The sequence below is a fragment of the Antechinus flavipes genome, chromosome 2, assembly GCF_016432865.1.
Source record: "Antechinus flavipes isolate AdamAnt ecotype Samford, QLD, Australia chromosome 2, AdamAnt_v2, whole genome shotgun sequence".
Lineage (NCBI taxonomy): Eukaryota > Metazoa > Chordata > Mammalia > Dasyuromorphia > Dasyuridae > Antechinus > Antechinus flavipes.
In genome coordinates, this window is record NC_067399.1 from 51,325,752 (window position 1) to 51,340,047 (window position 14,296).

General features: G+C 50.1%; 1 protein-coding gene across 2 annotated transcripts; it reads left to right on the forward strand.

Annotated features, from left to right (window-relative positions):
• Nucleotides 1-45: 45 nt before the first annotated feature.
• On the forward strand, nucleotides 46-12,982 carry RNF166 (ring finger protein 166). 2 transcript variants are annotated; one of them, XM_051974795.1, is made up of 6 exons: nucleotides 64-358; nucleotides 6,264-6,420; nucleotides 8,278-8,390; nucleotides 9,637-9,751; nucleotides 9,988-10,095; nucleotides 11,696-12,982. In XM_051974795.1, the coding sequence occupies exons 1-6, from the start codon at nucleotides 165-167 to the stop codon at nucleotides 11,759-11,761; spliced, it is 753 nt and encodes a 250-aa protein (XP_051830755.1). In that variant the 5' UTR covers nucleotides 64-164; the 3' UTR covers nucleotides 11,762-12,982. The 2 variants fall into 2 exon arrangements, with proteins under 2 accessions (XP_051830754.1, XP_051830755.1); XM_051974794.1 differs by lacking the exon at nucleotides 6,264-6,420 and having other exon boundaries at nucleotides 46-358.
• Nucleotides 12,983-14,296: the final 1,314 nt, after the last annotated feature.

The window sequence follows — 14,296 nt, forward strand, 5'->3', positions numbered from 1 at the left end:
CGACGGCGCCGCGAGATCCCATAAAGATGCGCGGGGCGGGGCGGCCGACGGCAGGAGACCCGGACCTGGACTGAGTGGGGTCCCGAGAGTGAGCTCCGGGTTGGGAGCGAGCTGGGACAGCGTGCCGGGCCGGCGGGCAGGGGCGGGCCGGGCCGGGCCCCGCGATGGCGATGTTCCGCAGCCTGGTGGCATCGGCGCAACAGCGGCAGCACCCGCCGGCCGGGGCCCCAACCAGTGCCCCGCAGCCCCCTGCCGGGCCCGGCGCCGGCGGCGAAAGCGGCCTGGAGGCCCAGTACAGCTGCCCCATCTGTCTGGAGGTCTACCACCGACCCGTGGCCATCGGCAGCTGCGGACACACGTGAGACCCGGGCGGGCGGCGGGGCGTGGAAGGGTCCTCAGTTTCCCCTTCTGGAAGACTGGAGACGGAGAAGGGCCGTCTCCACTCCTGTCTCCCCTCCCCTCGGTTGTGGCCAGAGGCGGACGCTTTGTTCACCCCGGCTTAGGCGGCACTGTAGCTGCAGCCGCGCCGGTAGTAGTAGGAGGAGTTGTAGTAGTAGTAATCGACACTTTTTTGGTTTCTCGGGAGGTGGGGGTGGGGCGGGGACTGCAACCCTCAGCTCTGCAGGAGAAAGGGGAAGCCGTGAGGGAACGCCGGAGGTTCCCCCCCCCCCCCCGCAAAGGGGGGAGGTGGGCTGCTGTCTGGCTGGGACCCCCCCCTCGCCCTGCAGGAGGGCTCGTTGGTGAAGGAGACGCTCCTCCTCAGTTTCTCTTCCAAAGGGCTCAGTGTATAGAATTTTTGCGCAACCCCCGATGAAGCAGAGTCTGGGGGTTCTTGTACTGTGGGGCCCGGGCTCCCCCGGCTCCCGGAGGCTTCCAGGTTTCCGGAGTTCCCAGTCGGATCCGCGAGGCGGCGCGCGTGCACCCAACTAGGGGCAAAGCGGACAGGGAGAAGCGTCCCGGAGCATCCTGCCCTGGGCATGGGGGGAGCCCGGGCTTGGGGGGCAGAGCCGTGTGACCTTGCGCTGCTGCCTTTCCCCTCCGCGCCTCAGTGTGCTCCTGCGCGCAATGGGAAGGCTTGGGCTCCTGGCGGCTCCGCCGTCCTTAGCCTCCGTCGGGGGGAGTGAGGCAGCCTGCTCCCGGAGGGCTGCGCTCTGGGAGGCCGTGACGGCGGCACTCCCTGGCCGTTTGCAGCAGTGGCCGTGGGGCTGCAATGGGGCCGGCGCTCGGTCCCTCCCGCGGACAAGCTCCGACTCCGGGGCCTCGGGGTTACTTTGAAAGGGTTTTCTCCGCGGGCACTGCGGGAGCCTAGAAGTCCCGGCGCTGGCTCTGCTCCTGTATTTAGAGCGCTCCGCTCCGCGTGATTCGGGAATTTCACTTTGCTTGTGATGATCTCTCCGTTCCGTTCCCAGCTTAAAGAGATCCCACGCGGAGGAACGCTCTCTTCCTGAAGAAGCCCTGGAGTTTCCAGTATCTTCTGCAGCTTCACAGGAAACTTCCTTATCCTTCACTATTTCTTGGGCCCCCTGATTCTTAGTCATCTAGCTCTTTCCCCCCAGGGCATCTTGGGCAGTGTGCTCTTCCAGGGATCTGTGCCCCTTGTGTGCCCTTTTAATCTTCTTTTACTCTCTCCAGCGCCTTCCTCAAACACAAAAAATGTAATGGGTTCCAAAAGCCTTCTCTTCTGCAGGCCTCCAAGTCCGTCACAGCTTCTTGGGATGCTTCCCCTCCCTCCTTCCCACCCCCTCCCACAATCTGGGGGGAGTCTGAGCTTGTTCTGCAAAAAGAATCCACCCCCGACGCTCACGGGACCGCTTGTGACAGAGCATTCTGAGCACACATTGGGACACGGTGGGACATACTCTCACTGGCCTGGAACATAGTGGTTGTCATTTTGGTCAAAAACAAGGACAAAACTTGAGCTTGTTGTAGTCAGGAAAACTCGAATTCAAGTCTGAACTCAGACATTGTAGCTGAATGACCCCAGACAAGCCCCTTAAATCTGTTTGCTTGATCCACTGAAGAAATAAACCACCCCGATGGCTTTGCCCAGAAAATCTCATGGACAGCGTGGTCCATGGGGTCACAGAGAATTGGGTTCTACTGGGGGGAAAACCCCAAGCACCTGCTGAGAAGAGAAAACTAATTGAGAACCAAGCAAGCTTTAAGCTCAGAACAACCAAGTCCACAGTAACTGCCTCTCCTCCAGAAGTGCCCTTACACACAAATGTGGACACAAAAGCCCACACTAGATCATCTCACGCGGTCTCATCTTCAGTCCTCACTCTCTCACTTGTGGGAAGATTTGCCCACTGATTCAGAACTAAAAGTCACATTTCCAGTTCTCATTCTTTTGGGGGACAGGAGCCTATCCTGCTTTGGTGGCTAGAGCAGTCCATTTTGGGGGTGGTTGGCTATTTTAATCTTGGGCAAAGAGGAGTGTTTTGGCATCTGTTTCTTTCTCTTCCCATCTAATCTATACCTTTTGCAACTTTTTTCTCCCTTGTCTGGTGCCCCATTACTCCAGCATCCAGAATATGCCCAGTCCCAGTTGTTTGTGAAAGCAATTATGAGGGAACTAAGGAAAAGCAAACCTGTTGGAGAGAGGGACCTGACATCAGCAAGCATCCCAGAGACTCCAAAACAGATGTTTGTGTATGTTATTGGCCACCAGCTTAAGGGGCCAAAGGAGACCTTTGGGTTAAATTCTGAAGAGAGCAAAAAGGGGAAGGAGGCAGAGGCACCTTGGTATGAGGAGGAATCGGGATCCCTGCACCACTCATTGTTTTGCCCTGGTGGATTGTAAGCATCTTGAGGACCAGGACTCTTCTACTTGTATCTACAGTAGTTATTGAGATAGATGCCTGGCACTTGGCAAGTACTTAAATGCTTTAACTGGCTGGCTGTCATCAAACATTAACAGAAATAGACAGAGGCACCTGATGGGTGCCAGGGGAAGGGGTGCCTCCAGCTTTGCTGCTGGCAGATCAGTCATTTTGAGGCTGGGGTCACTGAAGCACTGCAGAGTAAAGAACCAGATTCTTTGCCCAGCTGCAGAGGGAGGCAGGCAGGCTGGCGTCTATCAATCACAGCCTAGTGGCAGATTTGACCCATTTTGAATGGTCCTTATGTTAATTGAAATGAGTCAAGTGGTCTTGAAAGGTTGAGATGTTCCCCTCCCCCAGATGGCTCCCAGCTCCTGTTTCGGTGGCGGCAGCTGTTTCTCCCTTGACAGCTGGAGGTTACAGGAAATGTTTTGTCCCAACGCTGTTGAGTCTTAGGTCTCTTTTAGTTTGAGATCACCCTGCCCATCCCCAGTGCAAGCTTGCAGAATTCTTTTTTTCAATTAAGTGAGTTTGGTTGTGCAAATATTATCAGCCCCATATCCTAGTAAGGAATTTGCCCTTGCCCATCCATGCCCAGCTCCTCAGGGCCTAAAGCATGATTTCAACCTGGATCTTAGCTTTGGCGTGGGCCACAAGTTGCAATCTTTTATATTCCCCCTTATCTGAGCTGAAGCCCCAGGTGGGGAGTGGGGGGGGGCCGTTCTGGGCCCCAGGTTGGCCCCCTCTTGGACTCTGCTTCAGAGTCTAACTTGATGTTAACCCCACAGATGATTAATACAGCCCAAGAAGCCATTTGCCACCAGGACAAGTTCTGGTGGGATTTTCTAATATGGGACGTCATTGCTGCATGAGTGTGTGCTCTTGAATCTGAGAAAGTATCACCCCCTGAAACCTGCACCAGGAGCATCAGACACTCTGTTCTGCTGCCTAACTCCCCAGGGAATCTGACATGTTGAAATAGTCAGAAGTGCGGCCCTGGTGCCCTCACAGCCCCTTCCCCCTCCGTCCTTCCCACACAAGATCCTTAAATTTATTCTTAGCCTTGTACAGTATAATTGATGATATTTATCAAGTGTTTAGCACAGGGGCTGCTTTCTTTCCCTGCCCCTGATTTAAAAGGCCTGAGCTAAGGTTAGGTTTTGACTCTTTTAAGGCCCACAGCGAGATTTTCTTCAAGTAGATGGCATGGCCTGGAAGCTAGATCTGGCTCCTTTCTCTTCCTCTTTCTTGGATTGTGCCATGTTTCCCCTTTGGCCTGGCCAGCTAGCATGGGGGGTGGGGGCTGGGTTGGGGTGCCTTCCTGTGCCTGTCCAAAGTGAGTGGGCCCAGCCCTTGGAGCTTGGTGGTGGGGTGGAGGGGGCTTCTGGGTGGGGACGATGCATACGCACCCCCACATCTCCCCTGTGGTGACAAATGGTGTCACCCTCAAGCCCACGAGCCCTGCCCTGTGAAAATAACAACTGTTCTGAACATGCTTCTACAGAGTGGGAAGTAATTGTAAATACCAGCTGGAGGGGTGTGTGTGTGTGTGTGTGTGTGTGTGAGAGAGAGAGAGAGAGAGAGAGAGAGAGAGAGGAGAGAGAGAGAGAGAGAGAGAAACCTGGAGTCCATGAGAGCCCTTGGAGGCCAGATTGGGGCTGCCTGGGAGCTTCCAGCCTCTGGCCCTCGTCCCTTACTCTTGCCTCTCGGGTGACCTAGCATGCAGGCAGGTGCCCTTTGGGTGGTGCTGGAATCAGCTTCCCAGTCCCGATGGGGCCCCCTGCCCCCACTTAGAAGCCATAGAGCCTGAGACCCCCTGGATGCCAGCTTGTCCCAGGTAGACAGGAGGAGGTTTGCTATTTGCGGGGCTTGCATGGCTCCTCCGCTCAGCCCTCAATAGACCCTTTCTGACAGAACAGCCCACCGATTAATCAGGCAGCATTGGGCCTTAATCTCCCATTCTAGCTGCTCCCAAGCCTCCTGGCCCACTTTCTCCTGCCCTGTTTTTAGTCTGAGATGGGTGCTCATTAAGATGCCTCCTTCCTACAGGGCCCACTCAAGTCTTAAGGAGGGAGGTAGAAGGATCTTGTGTTGGGGGCAGGTAATCTTCCTGTCTTCTCCTTTGGACAAGCTGGGGGTGTCTCTGGTTTTTCTCTGACCTGCTTACAAAGGGTGGTGAGTGGCCTGATGATGATCCCTTTGTTTCCGGTAGGGGCCATACTCCTCCTTGCCCCCCTTGTTGGGTGTTAGTTCTGGGTGGTTCTTTACCCAGAATGCAGTCTGATTTTCTAGAGAAAGAAACCAAGACGAAGTGACTTGGCCATAGCCACACAATTAATGATAATTATTCACGAAGCTTTGTAATGTTTGCAAACATGTATGAGGGAAGCAGCCAGTAGAGCGGGAAAGGTTGAGGGTCAGAGAGAGTGCTTTAATGTGTAACTCCTTGTTCTCTGTATCATTTTCCACTCTTAAAAATAATATTGAGGATCCCAAAGAGCTTTTGTTTATGTGTTGTTTATCAGGAATCGCTAAATCAGAAATAAAAACTGTTAAGCTATGTGCTGATTCATTTAAAAATTAAAAGCTCGTTATGTTTGCAACAGTTTTTTTTCCCCATGAAAAATAAATTTAAAAAGTTAGAATGGCATTGTTTACATGTTGTAATCTCCTTAATTTCAAGCTTAATAGGAGACAGCTGGATTTTCATCTGTTTCTGTTAATCTGCTGGGATAATGTTGTTTTGATTGAAGTATTAAAAATCCAACTTCATATCCTTATGTAGTGGGAAAAAGAAGGACTATTTTACTAGGCAAATAATGCGGAAATATTATTATTAAAATAGTTTTGTCCTTATATAACTTATGAAAAGGTCTCAGGACTCCCAGGGGGTCCCATACTCAGAACTGTTGACTGAAATATCTATAGATAATTGGAGATCTCAAGCGGTTTTGTATATACATTTAGGCAGGTTAGGTAGCATCATAACCATTTTCAGCTGAGGCTTGGAGGATTCAGTTAATTTACCCAAGATCACATAATAAATTGGATTTGGTTTTTTTTTGGTGAGGTAGGTAGGGTTAAGTGACTTGCTCAGGGTCACACAGTAAGTGTGAAGTGCCTAAGGCCAAATTGAACTTCAGGTCCTTCTGACTTTCTGGGTTTCTGTCCACTGCCATCCATCCAGCTGCCCCCGCACAGTTAACGCTAAGGCCTCCAGCATACAGCCATTCTTTGTGCATTCTGCCAAAGAAACAGAAGTGAATCATTGCCAAACCCAGGATGAGCCCACGATGAGCAGGGCAGCCTCATCCTTGCCTTATTGAGATCACTGGCCAGGGAGTGAGGGGGGAGGGGTGTCAGGGGCCCCAACCATGGCTGCCCAGGACAGAGCCTCTTTCCCTGCTCCCAGATGGGCTCAGGAGTTGTGTTTCTTTGTAGATTCTGTGGGGAGTGTTTGCAGCCATGTCTCCAGGTGCCATCTCCACTCTGCCCACTCTGCCGAATGCCCTTTGACCCAAAGAAAGTGGATAAAGCCTCCAATGTGGAAAAGCAGCTGTCATCTTATAAAGCTCCATGCCGAGGCTGCAGCAAGAAGGTAACTTATAGGGGAAGCCTTCACGGACCCATTCTCTCAGCTTTTGGCGAGTGGTAAGCGAGCTGCCACATCCCTTTGGAGAGTTTTGTTTCTGCCTTTGAAGGCATACCTCTCCATGATGAGTGGGTGGGCTTTCTCTTAGGAACTTTTGCTTCTCTGGAGAAATAATTTTTTCAGGCTCTATCAAGCCCCTGTCCTGTCAAGCTACTTAGATCTAGAGAACGTCCTGAGTTGGTTAGCCAGCTAACTGAGACAGTCTGGAAATCAGTTTGTGACAGTGATTGCTTCAAGAGAGCTGAGAACCAGGGGTAGAAAGCTTCATGGTTCCCAGCTAACCTTATAGAGGGGAGTATAGTTTATTCCATAATCATGAGTAAACAAAACTATGTCCTTATTACTTAGGGTTTAAAAGGGACAACACAATGGAATGGAAAAGCATTTATGAAGTACCTGCTGTGTGCCAAGCACTTTGCTATAGATACTCCTAGAAAAGCCAAGACAGTCTGTTCTCAAGGATCTCATGGTACACTAGACAATAGCTCCAAATCAGATAGTAAGGGCCACCATTTTATTTTACTTAATTTTAGATAGCATTCTGAAAATTTTTCTTCAGTTACATGTAAACAACTTTTTTGGCATTATACATGTACATTCTTTTTTTATATATATTTCCTTATGAATCCTGTTGGGAGGCGGGTAAATCAGAACAAAAGGGAAAACCACAAGAGAGGGGAAAAAAAAGAAAAGGGAAATTAAAAGAAAAAGGGGGAAAAAGTGAACATAGCATGTGATTTACATTTCAGTCTCCATAGTTTTCTCTTTGGATGTGGATGGCATCCAAAGTTTATTGGAATTGCCTTGAATCACTGAACCGGTGAGAAGAATCAAGTCTGTCATAGTTGATCATCACCCAATCTTGCTGATGCCATGTACAATGTTTTCCTGGTTCTGCTTGTTTCTCTTAGCATCAGTTCATGTAAATCTTTCCAGGCCTTTCCGAAACCATCCTGCTCAGCATTTCTTATGGAACAATAATATTCCATCATATTCATGTATCATAACTTATTCAGCCATTCCCCAACTGATGGGCTCAATTTCCAGTTCTTTGCCATTACAAAAAGCTTCTTGCACATGGGAGTCCTTTTCCTTCTTTGATTTCTTTGGGATACAGACCCAGTAGACACACTCCTGTCACCTGTCTTCTCTCTTCCCTCCCTTATCTGGTTAGTTGGCTATGTTTTCTATTCTATTGATAGAGGATTGGTTCCTGATTAGTGTTTGCTTCCTCGCTAGCCTTCCAAATCACAGTAAAAAAGGTATACCCGAGGAAGAGACTGACCAGAATGTCCCTCTGCTCCCAAGAGACTTGCAGGAGCTCTCTGTGACCTCTGCACTTTCCAACTTAGCTGTCCAGTCTTAGTCTCCTAAATCAGGACTCTCCCTTGAACTGCCCCAGAGCAATGTCAGCTCCCAGGACCTCCACAAGCCTGACCAACTAGGAACTGAAGTATCCCGGGTACCCCCATCATTCTTTTTGGGTCACTCCCCATTAATTTTATCCAAAAACTTACCTTGAACATTGTACATATTTTGAGCAAAAACAGCTTCTTTAGTGTTTCTCCCCATCCCCTTTGCCTTTCTAGTTGCTCTTCCCTGAGCTGCCTTTGTCACTGCTCCTATGGTGGTCACCAGAGCCATGGAGCTGACATTGTGTTTAGAGGCTGTCCTAAGTTTGTCTTGTTCGGGACTCTGGCAGCTCCTGCATAGGAGTGAGATCACCTTTTGTGTTCCCTTTTGGTGAATGTGGCACACTGGTTCTGGCGGGCCTGTGATGCCTCCTCTCCTTTGCTCCCTTAGGTGACTCTTGCAAAGATGAGATCACACATTTCTTCCTGTGTGAAGGTCCAGGAGCAGATGGCCAGCTGTCCCAAGTTTGTCCCTGTAGTGCCGACGTCCCAGCCCATTCCCTGGTGAGTCGCCCCAACTGGGCTTTCGATTTCCCTTTGGTAATGTGAATCCCAGTGGTCCCTTCGGGAAAGGAGACAGGGAAATAAGTGACAGGATCTGGGTCTGCAGGTTAAATTCTTGATCTGGTTGTTCTGAGCTCTTCCCTTAAAACAAGCCTTGAGAGTAGGAAAGGTAGAAACCCTGCTCTCCAGGTAGTCTGCCTCGTGCTCTTGACTCAGAGCCTTAGTTTTTCCCATTTTCCCATGGGGGCTATGACAACTTGGTCCACATAGATTATAAAATCGTGAAAGGAGCTATTTATGTGAGTTGTTAATTCTGGATCCAAGGCTGATCAGTGCCTTCGAGGGCAAGGGAAACAGCCACATGGTCATGAAATGTTGTTGTTATTAAAAGAACGGCTGAGAGAGACCATTTGGCCTGACTAGTAAGTACTTAGGCTGCCATATGGGGCAGCAAGTGGGAGATCCCCTTTTTTGGTTCCTTAGAATATGAGCTGGGCCCAGTCTCTAAGTCCCTAAGGCAGGGGTCCTCATACTATGACCCACAGGCCAGATGCAGCAGCTGAGGGTTTATCCCCCTCACCCACAGCTACGAAGTTTCTTTATTTAAAGGCCCACAAAACAAAGTTTTTATTTTTACTATAGTCCAGCCCTCCAACAGTCTGAAGGACAATGAACTGGTCCCCTATTTAAAAAGTTTGAGGATCCCTATCCTAAGGGATGAACAGCTTAAGAGGACAAGAGTTACACTTGTTAATTGAGGCTTGATAGAAAAGGCAGGAGATCCCCATGGGGACCTGCTCTTGGGAGATGGTTTCCCAGAGCAGGAGGCCATTCAGGGCCCAGCAGATTCTAGTTGGACCAGTCTTCGGCTTCCGAGGAGAGACGTTTATTTCCCCTAATCCCTCAGCCTAGGTGGTTCTGGTTTCTGCTTGGTTAGCTGGGGAGGGGGCAGCATCATTAGCAGCCCCTGCAAAGAAGGGAGTTTGGGAGCCTTGGGAAAGAAGGGAGAGGAGCAGGGTCCAGTGGCATCTGTCCCCAGAAAAGAGGGGACCTTTGTGAAATGGGCCATGGGCCAGAGGCTGGGCAGGTAGCTGGGAGAGGCCACGGGACAGGCCCTCCGACGGGGAAGCTGTTGGATGTTGACAAGAATATTCAGGGGAGGGTCTCTGTTACCAGCCCTGCCCCGTGGCTCCGAGCCGGGCTGGTCGCACTCCTAACTCCCTCTCCTCTCCTCCCTGCTGCTCAGCAACATCCCAAACAGATCTACCTTTGTCTGTCCATACTGTGGAGCCCGAAATCTGGACCAGCAGGAGCTGGTGAAGCACTGTATGGAGAACCACCGCAGTGACCCCAACCGAGTGGTGAGTGGGCAGCGTGCTATGCGCGGGATGCCAAGGGGCAGAAGCAGTCCCTGAGCCTCTCGCTGGCAGGGGAGGTTCCGGAGGGCCTCCTTGTTGGCTTGTCTACATGTGGAGGACAGGGGCACGGGGACCGCTTGGGGGCGGCCTTTGTGGAGCTTGCCTGGAAGTTTCTCGCAGGGGGGACAGCAAGGGTCTCTGCCCCCCCTTCCCCCCAGTCCTCACCTGCTGTGTTTCAGGTCTGTCCAATCTGCTCTGCCATGCCCTGGGGGGACCCCAGCTACAAGAGCGCCAATTTCCTGCAGCACCTGCTCCATCGACACAAATTCTCCTATGACACCTTTGTGGTGAGTGCCTTTGGGCTCCCGGGGGGGTGAGTCAGTACACATGAAGCACCCGCTGTGGGCCCACACTGTGCGGAGCTGGGGACACCATGAGACAGGGGTCCCTTCCTCAGAGCTTAGCGTCTAACAGGGAGGGCGGCCTGGGGGGCTTCAGAACGGACTGGGCCGCAGTCAGAGAGGAGGGGCCCCTGATCTCCGTTCGTTGGGTAGAAGGACAAGGCCTCCCTGAGAGCAGGTGCTGGGACAGATGGCCCTGAGCAAAACCGTTGGGGATGCGGCTTCTGGGCCCCGGCCGGAACCGCTTCCACAAACCAGGAAAGAGGCAGGACTCTGCTTGGTCTCATTCTTATTCCTTCCCCTGCCCTTTCTCCTGCCCTGCGGCTGATGGCAATGCCCCCCTCCTCCTTCCTTCTGGCTCGGGGCAGTTACGTGAAGGCCCCCAGCTGCGCCCCCTGCACTGCCCCTGTCCAACAGGGGCACCTGACTTGTGTCCTCCTCCTTTGGGCTGCCATCCATTTGCTTTTTAAAATGACTGCCCGACAAGGGGCCCACTTGATTCCCCCTCCACAGGGAAAAGCCCTGGGCCTAAGCCCTCCTGAGTGTGGCCACTAGAGGGCAGTTGGGGCCCTTTAAAAGGCTGAGGCTCTCTGGCTTGGGGAAGAGCCTGGGAGTGCAGATCCAGGGCAGCTCCCAGACCAAGCTGGGCTCCCATCTTCCCTCCCCTCAGCTTCCCACAGCTTTTCATGTAGCTGCCATTAAGATGCTGAGTCATGGACTCCTTCAGTATTCTCCCTAGCCCTGGCTTGTTAGAAGAGAGCAGACTGAAGGGCTGGGGATCAGGTCCCTGACATTTCTAAGCCCCCCCAGTTGTAGAAGGGGAGGGGGCCAGGCTCAGCAAGGTTGGCAAGAGCCGAGGCTGGAGCCTCTGGGGCGACTTACCTGTGGCAGAGGCTGGGGTGAGGGGCCGCTGGAGCAGGGACCCAGCCTCTGGGTGCCCTGGGTGGCCGTGAGATGAGGGCCTGCTGTTTGTATGGTGTGGGACAGACCTTGAAAGGCCTGCCATGGGGGGAATGGGGGGCTGCTGAGCGGGATCTGGGGGCCCGGGTGAGGCTGCAGCAGCTACGTCTGGCACTGGGTCACTCACCGGGCCTGGGTTCCTCTTCGTTGGCCGCACTTAGCCCGAGTTCATTGTCGTTAGGTCTGCCTGCCGGGTCAGTAGGGATAGCTCTCCATGCCCGGCAGCATTTCTCACACTCATTCTGGCGGCAGCAGCAGTGCTCTGATACATCGGCTTACTGGGATTAGCACAAATGTCTTCTAGTTGCTGGGCATGTGTCACTGTGCATGTTTGTGTGAGTCTGAGCCCTGGGGCGGGGTTGCCCCGTCGGGGGGAACAGTGGGATTCCAAAAGACCTTCAGCTCCACCAACAGCGTAGGAGGGCGGCTTTCTGCAGCACTGGCCGCGCTCTTCCCGGGATGGGGACTTTGGGATCGGCATCTCACCCGTGACACGGAGTGTTGCTCTTTGTGGTCACTGACAGTTGTGTTTCTTTTGCGTGAGCCTTTGGGGAAGGACTGGAGAGCTCCTGTTGTTTTCTTCCAGGACTACAACATCGATGAAGAAGCGGCGTTTCAGGCGGCCCTGGCGCTGTCCCTCTCTGAGAACTGAAGGCGGCCCTGGCTGTCCCACGTGGAGGGACAAGAGGCTCGCTCGTTCCTCAGGCCTCCCCGCACCTTGATTTGAATTGCACCTTTTGTCACTAGTTGAGCAGGCCGAGCCCAGGGGTCCGCCCTCAGCACCCTCCCGGGAGGGGGGATTGATGCACCTTTTACTGTTCGAAGGTTCAGCCGGTGAGCTCTCTTCTGGCTAGAGTTGATTTGTTTGATGTTTGGAGACCCAGGTGATGCCTAAAGAGCAGCTGAGTGGAGGGAGGGATGTTGGCTCTGGCAAACAGAGCATCCGGTTGTCTTCTTTTTTTTCCTGAACACTGGTCTGGCTTTCATGCTTCTAAAGACTAGATGGAGAGCCCTGACTCTGTCATTGCTGATCCGGACAGGTTAGATCCATTTAAGGGGAGCAGAGTCCTAACATCTAGCATCCAGTAAAATTTCCACCTTGCTCATTTGGTACCAGCTTTTGTGATACTTAGAGATTCTGGCATTTTTCTATATTAACCAGTGTGATAATCTTTTCACATTTTATAGAGTGAGGAAAAAGCAGTTACTCTTCATATTGCAATATCTGTGTTTGACTAGGAACAATAGTATTTTTATGGAACATTTAAAAATATATATATATTTTTTAAAAAATCAAAAAATAAACCCTAGTATAGGATCAGCATTGGGGGCATGATAGGGAGCCTGGGTAAGCCAGAACCAAACGTGCTTATGTGATTTTTGAGATGGCCATGTTCATTAGATTATTTTTATATTTTTAAAGGTTTTCGCTGTGTCTGTTTACCTTTTGCTTAATCAAAAAAGAGGCTCCCAGCTCCATGTGCAAGCAGTGATGCTACTGGGGTATCAGGTACCGGGGCCTCAATGGATCTTCACAGCGGAGTTGCTCCCAGATTTAGGAGAAGACTAGACAAGAAGGGAAAATAGAGGTAAAGAGGTGGCTCCCCAGTCCCTTTTTATCACCTTTCCAAAGAGATGACTGGAATTCTCAGGCAAAGGCTTGGGGACAGCCTCACTGAATGAATGGGGTCTGTAGCCTCCCAATGGGTCAGGGAAGCAGCTGTGAGGAGCCATGGACCATTTTTCCTAGCTGATATCTGCGCTCAGCATTGGGATTTGGGAAGAAGTTCGTTAAGCTTTCTGGTTTGTTTACTGATGTAAATTATTGTTTTCTTTTTTAAAAAATGAAATAAAAAATTTCAGAGCATCTACAGTCAGATGTGATTAAATGCTGTTTTCTCCAAGAGTCAAAAGCATGTTGGGGAACTTGTCATCCATACTCACAGTGGACCTTAAATGAGGGAGAATGGTTCCCTACTTTAGGTAATAACCAAGATTCCTTTTCCATGGTCTAGAATAGACAACTGGCTACCATCTGCTGCAGCACCCCATCCCTTTGCTTTTGAATCGGTGTCTCTGTAAATGCTGTCTGCATTTGGTCGTGTTTCTTCTAAAGCCATAAAGAATGAACCCCCTTAAATATTTGAGGATATCACCCCTCCTGAGTACCCTTAGTTCTACAATAAATCACCATAGAAAAATGAATTAAGTGCCTATGGAGAAGGAAAACATGGAATAAAAACTGTTCCAGAGTGACTTAAAAAAGAAATAAGAATTATTAAAGCAGGATTTTTGGCTTGAACATCAAAATGGGTAGATTTAAACTTTCAATGTTGATGGTGAGTCTCACCAGAGAGAGGGGTTTCCCAAAACATGAGGAATGCAAATACAAGGAAGTCAAGTACTATTGGAAGAGAAGCCAACCCCTCTTCCCAAAACATTTAAAAGAAAATTGCTCATTTTCCAAGTAAACCATTGTTCTCAGTGACAGATGATCAAAGGGTTCTAGGTTTCCCAGAAGATCATGAAAGCACACACACACAAAAAAAAAATGCAGAAAATAAAGAATTGCCCCATTGAAAGATTAGATTGCCCCTCAGAAAATTAAAAAGCTAATTAACATCGAGATTGCAAGGTCTGCAATTGTTAAAGATTAAATTTCACAATTCAATTAATTTAGAACCAAGTTCTGCCAGCAATGTGGAGACTAGCTGTTAAATGCAGAGGGATTAAAATAACAACAGATTTCCACACATTCGAGAAGACCTAGAAAAGAATGTTTTGAAGAGCAATAAATTCCAAATGTAAACTTGACTTATCCTGCAAGTTTGAGCTTACTTCTAAATGATGAAAGATGGCCTTTTAATAAAGAGGTTTTTGCAACATTCTTAGAAATAAAACTAAACTTGAAGAAATTATTTCCTTGAATATCCTAGGTGGCAGAAAATCCAAACAGGTGAATGAATGCCACAGGCCAGGACAGCACTAGTTAGAATCACAGCTGAGAGACCAATAAGAAAGTCCTTTTTTTTTTTTTAATTAAAGTTTTTTATTTTCAATATTCAAAATGCTAGATTTCAAATTTTTCTCCCCCACCCTTAGATAGCAAGTAATCCAATTATGTCAAATGTACAATTCTTATAAGTATTTCCACAATCATGCTGCACAAGAAAAATCAGATCAAAAA